The following is a 10,198-nucleotide window of genomic DNA, read 5'->3' on the forward strand; positions in this document are numbered from 1 at the left end:
CTGATTAGTCAAGATGTTGCTGGCAGTTTTTCTGACGTCGGGGTTAATTATAGTTTGACTTGTAGTCTTGTCACCAGAGGCTGCACCTCGTGTTTGGTATCACTTGTCATCTTTCTCCTTTCCGAGAAAATAGAAAAAGCCTGTGTGGTTGTTCCACAACAAACCCACTACTTTTCTTAATCAGATAAAGGTTCGTAGAATGTTTGCCTTCACCGACATCAACTCTGTCTCAAACGGAATGGACATGAAATGGAAATTGTCATTTCCTTCCCCCCGCCCCCTTCCCGGAAGGACACTTTAGCCTTTTTCTGCACCGTGACAAGGCTAATAAATCTCCGGTTGCCTCTGTAGGTCGACTACTCCATCATGCCGTAACAGGTGGGCCATATCCTCCTTGAGACTGGCCCCCCCCCTCCTGTCCACCAGGCTGTCTGTCCTCTGCGTCCTTGTCCGCCGCTCTCACTTCACACCGGGACTGATGTGATCTGACTGACAATGTTACTCTGTCCTCTGCCTGGCGCTGCCGCGTAATCCTGCTTAACGCACGTCCTCTCCCGTGAGGGGACGCCGAACAAGGATGTAACGTTAGCATCGAGGGCTGTTGACGTTGCTAATTGGCACAGTGTCGGAAGGGTGGAGTCGCTTCCCAAGGCAGTGGTGAGGAGACACTTTGCACCCTAGGTGTCACAACACCACCAGTTATGTAAGCCAAACACATTTCTCCTGAAGTCTTGTTCAAGCTAAATGTTGTGTAGAAATCCTTTAAATAGATACATGTACTTTATTGATCCCCAATTGGTAAACTCACAAATGTCCCATACAGTAGGAATCCCATTTTCAGATCTTTGCTTTTAATCAAAGAATCCAAAACAAGGAGGCTTCAGGGGGCGGAGTCAACACCTGGTTTAGTGGTGTTGTCCCCAACAGTGGGAGAAGTTTTACTGATTTCAGTGCCGAATAGACTCCGGCAGCCATGTGACCGTGATAGAAAGAGGTTAATGGATTGAACTATACAATATATTCTGATTAGAAACCGTGTGAGACACTGTTCACTGTTTTTTATTTCAGCTGTTTGGAAAACACAAAACAGATTATTTAATATATTTTTTGTAAGGTGTTTTTCTATGTACGTCTGTGCACGTTAGGCCTTTTAAATACTAGAAGTATCGACGGACACCTATCTTTAACCCAAATGTAAGATCTGTAAAGAAATGCATAATGACAAGACGTAGTTAGTCTACAAAGTCAACGTAAAGCGACTTCAACAGTTTACTTTAAAAAAGAAAAGAAAAGTCAAGTTAAATTAAATTGAAGGTTCACTATCATTATTATTATGTTTTACATTCTTTTCATGTTCGCGATGAGCAGGGTATTTACCATTTTTCAAATATATAATAACAACATAAAGAGTTCATCTTTCTGCATCTGCATCTTCTGCCAGCAGTAATTGCCGACAATTATTGTCCACTGGCTTTTGTCTTTTGCCATTTTCTCTGCCTGTGGCAATCCAACACATTCATTATCGGCCTGGGCTCCACACAAAGATAAAATGTTGACAACAAAAAAAGGAAGAAGAAGATGATAATGGAAAAAGATGGAAAAAAAAGTCGGAGCGGCCACCAAAACAAACACTCATACTGTCAGTAGCGCAGAAAAATAACGTTTAACTTGAGCTGAGCCGTGACAGAGACCTTTGTTCCGACTCTCCACGATTTGATACCCGAAGAAAAGTAACATTTAGAGTAATGTGATGCACTTCTGCCATCAAAATATAGTCGCACAATGAGGTCTTTTATGTGTGACCACCATTAGGCGGCATTGAAAACAGAGTGGTGGGCTGCGAGGCCCCGGTGGGCGGGCACTAACAGAGACTCTTCAATCAGGACGGACACTATGTTACAAACCGACAGCGGACGTGTTGAGTGCCACACGTAAAGCACACAATCTGGTGCGATTTATAACTACAAGCTACCACAACAAATTTTTTTGTTTGTTTTTTTCCAACCTACACGTGTGGAATAGAAAATTGTCGCGTTCCTTCTTGGACGACGTCTTCGCTGCCGTCTGGCTGCAGCCGAACGTAAAAATATGAACAGATTCGAGTTTTCTCAACCTTGTTTTTCACACAGTCGTGTGTTCGTGTTCCGTTCTGACGCGATGCCATCACGTCCTTCCATCCAAACTGGCTTTTAACTTTTGTGAAGGAAAAGCATAAAAAAACAAAACAACCCACACACAGAATAACCACGACAATCGAAACACCGTTGCTGTCCTTTGAGCGTCCGCGAGCACAAACTCCCACAGAGTGTGTTTTCCCACAATGTTGTCACATCCCACTTTCTTCTCATTTCCATCCGTGAGGGCGTGGGAGGCAAACAGTCTGCTGCCGTCCCGCCGGCTCCAAACAGCCGCAAAAGCCAAGCAAAGGTCGACTCGGTGTCTTGTATAATCCAGCGCTCCAAAGTCACGGCTCTGTGGAAATACGTTTTCTCAGCGTCTTCCCGTCTCCCAGCTGGTCCTCTCGGAGCTCCGCCTACAACAGGTGTTTGAGCAGCGCAGCCAGAGCGAAGGCCTCTGGGAGGAGCGAGCTGGAGGGGGAGGAGCCAGTGGCTGAACTTCTAGCGATGGCGTTGGAGACGCTTGAGTCGTCCAGTTGATGGTTCTGAGGGACAAAGAGCAGGTGGGAAATTCCAAACTCTATACACACATTGCGTTTTGCAGCTGCTGTAGCTTCTTACCTCACAAAGGGAAACGTCCACTGTGTGGTTTGATGCCAGCTTCTGGGCCTGGGCAGGAGGGAACGAGGAGATGGGGGGGAAAAGAAGAGTGGAAAATTGATTGAATCCGGATTCATGCGTCAGCTGAGGTTGCATGCTTGTAGTTCATTCTACTTCACATTCTTCAGGGTTAAGATTGAAGTAGTGTTGTTTAGTGTTGGTAAACACAAGGAAGACGCATTGGCTTTTTTTTCTTTCAATCTTTTTTTTTGAGAGATGCCTTGAGGAAAAGCTACAGTGTTTTTCACCAGTACACTGCACCAAAAGGGGCGGGGAGAAGCACAGACTTATTTAATCTCACTCCCCTCAGCATTAAAAATGCAGGCGTCAAAAGTCAGTCACTCAGCTTTTCGGCCTGGCGCTAACAGCTTTTTGGCTCCTCAATCTGACAGTGACGGAGAGAGGGTGAGCGCAGGGGGGCTGCTGTCACGACACAAACTTCATTTCACCATAATTTCACAGTTTAAAACTAAACTTAGACCTCGCCTGGAAAAAAAACAACAACTTAATTCTGAAGCTCTAAGGACCAGGACGAAATGTTCTCACTGTGTAAGTAAACAAATCTTGACGACTTTGTATTTACAAAAACGCACCTATTTGTGTGTGTGTGTTTGTTTGTTTGTGTGTGTGTGTGTGTGTGTGTGTGTGTGTGTGTGTGTGTGTGTGTGTGTGTGTGTGTGTGTGTGTGTGTGTGTGTGTGTGTGTGTGTGTGTGTGCACACAACGTTCAAGGTAAACAACTTGCCTACTACCATTACATGGTGAAGTCTTTCCAGTTTGTTCGAAACTCTGTTCAGGCCTTTTTTATTTATTTTTTTATTTTTTTAATTTATCCAGGGGTTCGAATGAAGACCTTAATTTGTTTTTAGTTGTAGAACAAGGCTGCATGATAAGTGGGCCAGTGTGATTGTTTAGAGTGGGGGAGTGAGACAAGGTCGAGCGTGAGCGTAACCGTAAGCCAGAGCGCCGTCGCTTTGGCCGTAAAGCTTTACGGTAGATGGTAATACATTTTATTGGCCACCAATTCCTGGATTAAGCTCCCACGGAACAAGTTGTGCATTTAATATGTCACTGTGTGTGTGTGTGTGTGTGTGTGTGTGTGTGTGTGTGTGTGTGTGTGTGTGTGTGTGTGTGTGTGTGTGTGTGTGTGTGTGTGTGTGTTTGTGTGCCTGTGCGCGCTCCCTCGCTAGCAACCTCAAGGTTATGACAGTTTGATGCATTAAAACTTCTCAGAGTGCAGCCTCTCTGGAGCAACATATTAAAATACACACACACACACACACACACACACGCACACACACACAGATACAAAGATGCAGCACAGCAAATGATAAAGTAACTACAGAGGTTTTTGGAAACATAGTAAACAGCCGCTGGAATTTTATTTTATTTTTTTAAAGCAGAAATAATAAAGACCTGTAGAAGGATGATGAATCGCTCAATAGGAGGTCTCTCCTCTGGTGTAGTGTTTTCACCGGCGATAAATCATATTATCTCCACTTACAGCAAATATGATAGATTGTCCGGCTTGCAGTAGGAGTTATCATCTCACTTTCAAAAAGCCACTTAGGGCGGAGTTTTCTCCAGGAGCACAAGTTCCCTCACAAACATTCCAACAAAGACTATTGGAGGTGGTGTCTTTTGTTTAGTTTTTGCAAAGTTGATACAACAGGATACCGGTTGACTAAAGAGGCATCTGGTGCAACTCATAATAGGAGCCTATATAAATGTGTGCAGCCAAGAATAATGCTTCAGTCGTCCCACATTATGGCCAGTTGTGTTGTGGTGGAATGGAATCAGACAAATAAACAAAAAATAATCATTACATTTCACATTACTACATATTTAGCCCTCTGTTTACAGCCTCTTTTCCACTTAATGACAGGGGAGCAGTTAGCAAGATAGACCACTGTGACTGGGTGTCATAGGTTTAATGCCAGCTATAATCCTGAGGATACCTGTGCACATTTGATCTCCTGTCTGTTGTCTGATGGATGCTGTTTGATGCAAAAACTGGGAGAGATGGAGCTCGTTGATGCACCCGGCCACCAGAGCGGCGCTACAGAGAGCACCATGTGGTGGGGTTTGAGATCTGAGCGAAGCAGCTGCACGACAAGCCGAGCACTTCCACTTCACCTCAGCTGCTAATCTCTAATCTCTCTCCTCGATGACAGTGGAGGTTGCAGTGTGAAATTCTTAAGGACGGGGGCTCGTCTGGGCGCTCACAATCCCAGGTGCCCGACGCTGCGAAGGCGCGGGACCCCGTCAGACTGCCGGCTTCACCTCCTCTCCTCAGAGTGTCTCCACTCAGCGGGCCGACGCACTCGCCGGTGAGACAAAAGAAGCTCGTCAGTCGACTCCCACACGTTCCGGATGGTTTAGGGGCCGTTCAGAGCTTCCTATCGCGACGCGCAGTCTTCCTCAGCAGATTAAGTCTGCTCGGGGATTAAGGGTATTAGCGTAAAAAAATTTAAAAAAGGATATTAACCAGCGCTTCCGTGTAAGAACGTGTGGCTGGAAATCTCTAACTGACCTGGTAAACACAAGTTTTCTAACGGCTAAAAGGGTTTTTGTGGGCAAATATAGCGAAGCTCTAAACCCGTGAAGGTGGAGGAAAAAATCTATTCTGATAACACGCAGACACACACACTCGTATAGTATCAGGTGTGCAACCCCCCCCCCCCCCAATCTCCCTTCTGTGGGCTGTGTCTGATGTTGAACCAATTAGTTTTGACATGACAGTTGTGGAAAGTGTGACTCCACACTGACATCTTTCTGCCCAGGAGGAGGAGGAGGGGATGGAGGATGAGGAGGAGGAGGAGGAGAAGCAGAAGCAGGAGGAGGAGGAGGAGGGGATGGAATCGCAAAATGTTTTGTACCTCCATCCTCCTCAAAGCAGAGTCTCACGGGACTACATTTTACGAGAATTACGGCTTCTGCGCTTCTGCACACCATTCAATGGAAACGCCTTCAAATTGCAATTGTACTTTGTCGAAATTTTTGTTGAAATATAGCTTTTATTCTGCGAAAAACTGTAGTAGAAACGCAGCTTGTGGCACCAAATAGCAAATCATCGCCCAATGAGCCCTGATTCGAGCCCTGATTCAAGCCGCGCCCCCTCACTCCCTCACCCCATCAGTCCAAGGGTCTCACCTGTAAGGTCCCGCAGTTGTGATACAGCGAGTTGTCGTCGAGGTCCAGTTTGGTGAAATCTGGCAGCGTGTCCAGTGCGTTGCCAGTTCGGTCTTTAACCCTCCGAGTGATGCCGGGGTCTGGCACGGTGGGCTTGAGAGGGGGTTGGGGTTGCCAGACTCCCACGTCGGTGCCGTTCCCAAACGCCTGGATGGCGTTCCCTGCAAAGGGGCGACAAGGAACCGGTTGCAACTGGTTAGAACTGGAGCCGTTTGGAAAATGTTGCCAACCCTGCGTCAAAAAATTCACTCCGCCCCCATACCTCCCAAAAAATCAATGTTTGCCTCAGAAAGTAGTGCCAATGACTCACTTTAATACAAGTCTGACTCAAAGCTGCTAATAGCTGATACTTAAGATAATTGGCAGTGGAAAGAAATTACTTCACCTTTCCCTCTCAAGACGACAGCCCCTTGCCCTCGTCCACTGATTCATGAAAAAAAAAACCTGACTTCCTGAAATTAGAACTTTCAAATGCGTCATTGAAAAATTATGTTTTTTCTTTGTGGTATGTTGTGACATTTTATCCAGTTTTTCATCTGCGCACCAGGATGAGGGGCATGGAGTCCTTTCTTTGTATCCCTTTCATTTTTCCCATTCACTGTTCTTAGAGCCGAGCAACTTTTTCTATTAAATTCTCAATGAAGCGAATCCAGATCAGACTGAGTGTCTCGCCGGACTCACGCAGGCATCGGTTGTTGGTGAACAGCTCGACGAATCTCTCGCAGTCGGGCTTGCTGTTGCCGCTGCCGCTGCAGTCGCACCACGGCGACAGGCTGAGGCCTCGCGACCGCACGTAGTTGGGCGTCATCACTGTACCTGCAGGGCGCAAGACGGAGAGTCGCTCAGTGGCGACGGCGCAGGTTGTCACGGTTCAAACATTCCTGGTGGTCCAGTGTGTGTTTACTGAGCTGAGTTTAACAGTGGAAGATTAATATTCTTATTATTCACTCATTATTTACAAGTAGAGGTCGACCAGTGACAATGATATAAACAATGGACTTTTTTTTTTTTCATTTTCCAAAAATAACTTTATTGTCCACAAGGGAAAATTCTTCTTGGATTGTAAAGACGGCCTGCTTCCAGCTAAACGTCACAAACACGGGTCACATGATGCAAATTTTCTTTGTTATTATTTCGTTTGTAAACCTTTTTATCCCGTTGGGATTATTCTTTATCCTATTTATTTGAGAGGCCGCACAGAGCCTTATTGTAGTTGACATAATGACAGTTCATTTCTTCTTAACCCCCCTCATATCAATCAAATAAAAATTAATAAAATAAGAGCACCACGACGTTCAAAGTTTCTCTCATTTTTAATCCTTCAACTAAATTGCTTCAGTTGATCAAGCGCCAGAAGCAGCCAAGTCCCTCCTCCCACCGCTGTGATGCTGCCATTTTTTATTTTTTTATTTTCGTTGGCCGTCGGCCCACCTGCTCTATAAATACCCTCACTGGCTCCAGCCACGGTCTAATCCACCATCGGTCCACCTTAATGTAATAAACTCTCATAAATACGCAACACATTTGTGTCACGGCCCTCTGCATTCTGTAAGTCAGCCTCGCCACCACCAGACCGCTGCCCTCATCCAGCAGTACGGACATTATTTTTTCTTTCTGACTCAATAAAGGTTGGAAGTGTAAATAATAGGTGACTTTTAAGGCTGGATGACAGCAGCGTCTCCCCAGGAAGCTTCTCCACCTGGGTTCATTTTGGATGAACGCTAAAGTCTCCTCCCAGAGCTGGTGATCATCAGTGACCACAGCGTTTGCAGAGGCCAGTGAAGAGGTGCCACCTGTGCAAAAGCCGCAGATTAAAATGTCGGCTTGACAATTAGTGGGCGCTGCCCTGTGCTCGGATTTCATTACTGAGACTCTGTGGGACGCAAAAATTCTGCCTCTCGACATAATGGAGCCCTGTGATGGAGCGAGGATTAGAAAGAGAGCGACTTGTATTTTATTTTATTTTGTAGTTTTTCACCTGCAATTAGTGCCACGATGCAAATTGCATTTTCTTTCTTCTTCTTTGATACTAACAAAGCAGCTTAACTGAAGTGGCAACCAATCAGATTGAAAAAAATACTTTTTTTTTATCTTCCAGAATGGCTACATGTCAAGCCTACAGGTTTTTTTGTTTTGTTTTTTGAAAAGTGCAGCAAAATATGTAAATGTTAAGTGTTGACTTTTATTTTTTAATTTCTGGGACTAGAAACGCACATTATCACTGGAAACACGAAATTTCTGCAGCATTGATTGCACTTTTTACTTCACAACCTTCAGAATAAGTCAGTTTAGCTCGTGATAAAGCATGATTCAAAGTGATACCAAGGGTACAACAAGTATTTATGAAATAACTGTCTCACCTGCACCCAAGCTGGCCATTAATTGAATTATTCAGTCATTCCACCTTTGGTTCCTTCTTATTTATTCTCCTCTTTGTTGAGTTTACACCATCAAAACCATCAGATACTGCAGCTAATTTAAAAGACAAACACACACACACACACACACACACACGCACCTATGAGACCCGAGTAGGAGAGCAGACAGTCGGCGTAGTTCTCCCTCAGGCAGCCGGATATAGAGTGAACTTCGGGCTGACAGCTGCTGATGAAGTCAGCCAGCCTTGACCTGGAAACAAGGACGATGGGGGAAAAATAAAAAATAAAAATAAATTACAGATGCTAATTTCCCGATGCTGCACCAGTACGTCAGAACTTGTCGCCGCGGTTCAGACAGCCGAAGCAAACAAGCGTGAAAATAGTTTCTTGTCTCTTTGGAGGCATCAAAGTCTGTTTTTGTTGTTCTGTTTTCCATTTAGTCATTAAAGTTCTTGTTTTGGGGGAGCGGAGCGTGATGCAGCTCACCTGCAGATGTAGTTGGTCTTGCACGTGTTCTGCAGCGAGAGGCAGTTGGGCGTGTCCTTGTCCTCGTAGGAGCAGACGGGGACAATCGTCTGGCGCCGGCGCTCGGCGCAGGCCGTCTGATCGCCGGCCGGACACGAGCAGAAGAGCATCCCGTAGCTGTACTTTGTCGGCACCTCGGTTTGTCAGAGAGAAACACAAGGTCATCTCACTCCAAAATATCATCAATGTCCCGAAATAAGAAGAAACAGAAAGTAAGAATTTTCTTTTGGCATTTATGTGATTGTTATCAAAATTCTGCTTTTTCTTGTGCCGCTTCGAACTTCGGAGGCATTTGTACTGGGTCTTGTCTCGGTTTCGGACTGGACGGACTCGGGATTTCTGATCAAGACCGGTGGAGACTCAGCCGACACTACAAGGAGAGATAGTAATGGAAAAGAATCCAGCTGCTGCCGTTTTACCCTCTGTTTGTGAGACCCAGAGTGACGCCCTGCCCCCTTATTCCTAATAAAATAATTTTTTAGTTCAATGAAGCAAAGTTGTTTTTTTGAAAATGGTTCAAAATAGTTGGCAAAGCAGCAAAATGTTAAAGAAAATGATTAAGAGACACCTTGCTGAAAAGAGACATCGCTGTTGGATTTAGAAGCAAACATGACTTTAAAAAAGATACTGGTCATTTATTTCTGTTTTGATGTTATTTTTCTTCGATATATGATGATAATAATAATAATAATAATAATAATAATAATAATAATAATAATAATAAATAGTATATATAAAGTCTTGGTCTGGTCTCAATCTCGATACTCTCTAGTCTTGATCATGTTTTGGTCTCGGTTGTGTTTTTTTTCCCCCCCGTTGCTTCAGTCACCTTATCAAAGAACTGCCGCAGGGCCTTGTGGCACTTGCGCTTGTTGCAGACCTCGGAGACGGACACGCGGCTGGTGCAGGGGTTGATGTAGGCCGAGCGGTACTTCTTGCACGTGTCGTTGAGGTTGCAGGCCTTGGCGGCGTTCAGGCAGTTGTTCTCCTTGGTGGACGCAGGTTCCGCTAGAAGCGACGGTCAAGGGAGGAGAAGAGATGTTTTTTTGGGGGGGAGTTTGAGTTAAGAGTGCAGAACAATACAGACGATCGCATCAGTATCGGCCGGTGTGATCAACTTCCCCGATGATTGATACCTACTGTCTTGTCCGCAAGGTACATTTAGTTTATCGCGGGAGCTTTAATTCAACATTCCTCTGCTTTCAATCTCCACTCTGAGAATCACGCAGCGCGTAACGAGAGCCGCGACCCTTTGAGTCGTCTTCAAGTGGAGCAGATCGTCTTCCAGCAGCCACAGGGCTGACGGGGAGACGCACACTCTCTCTCC

The 10,198-nt window shown here is 45.3% G+C and overlaps 1 protein-coding gene across 1 annotated transcript in view; it reads right to left on the bottom strand.

Annotated features, from left to right (window-relative positions):
• Positions 1-1,043: 1,043 nt before the first annotated feature.
• The window catches only part of gfra1b (gdnf family receptor alpha 1b), an 18,533-nt gene continuing 9,378 nt past the window's right edge, over positions 1,044-10,198 (bottom strand). Inside the window, exons 4-10 of the mRNA XM_076028136.1 lie at positions 9,701-9,879; positions 8,833-9,005; positions 8,487-8,596; positions 6,650-6,784; positions 5,930-6,129; positions 2,739-2,786; positions 1,044-2,662 (exon numbers count right to left, since the gene is read on the bottom strand). Coding sequence (XP_075884251.1) covers positions 2,534-2,662; positions 2,739-2,786; positions 5,930-6,129; positions 6,650-6,784; positions 8,487-8,596; positions 8,833-9,005; positions 9,701-9,879 — 974 coding nt within the window. The 3' untranslated portion in view covers positions 1,044-2,533. The remainder of the gene's footprint in view (positions 2,663-2,738; positions 2,787-5,929; positions 6,130-6,649; positions 6,785-8,486; positions 8,597-8,832; positions 9,006-9,700; positions 9,880-10,198) is intronic.

The sequence above is a fragment of the Nelusetta ayraudi genome, unplaced genomic scaffold (assembly GCF_046127955.1).
Source record: "Nelusetta ayraudi isolate G7.1 ecotype Tasmania unplaced genomic scaffold, CSIRO-AGI_Nayr_v1 ptg000022l, whole genome shotgun sequence".
In the NCBI taxonomy this organism is placed as follows: Eukaryota; Metazoa; Chordata; class Actinopteri; order Tetraodontiformes; family Monacanthidae; genus Nelusetta; species Nelusetta ayraudi.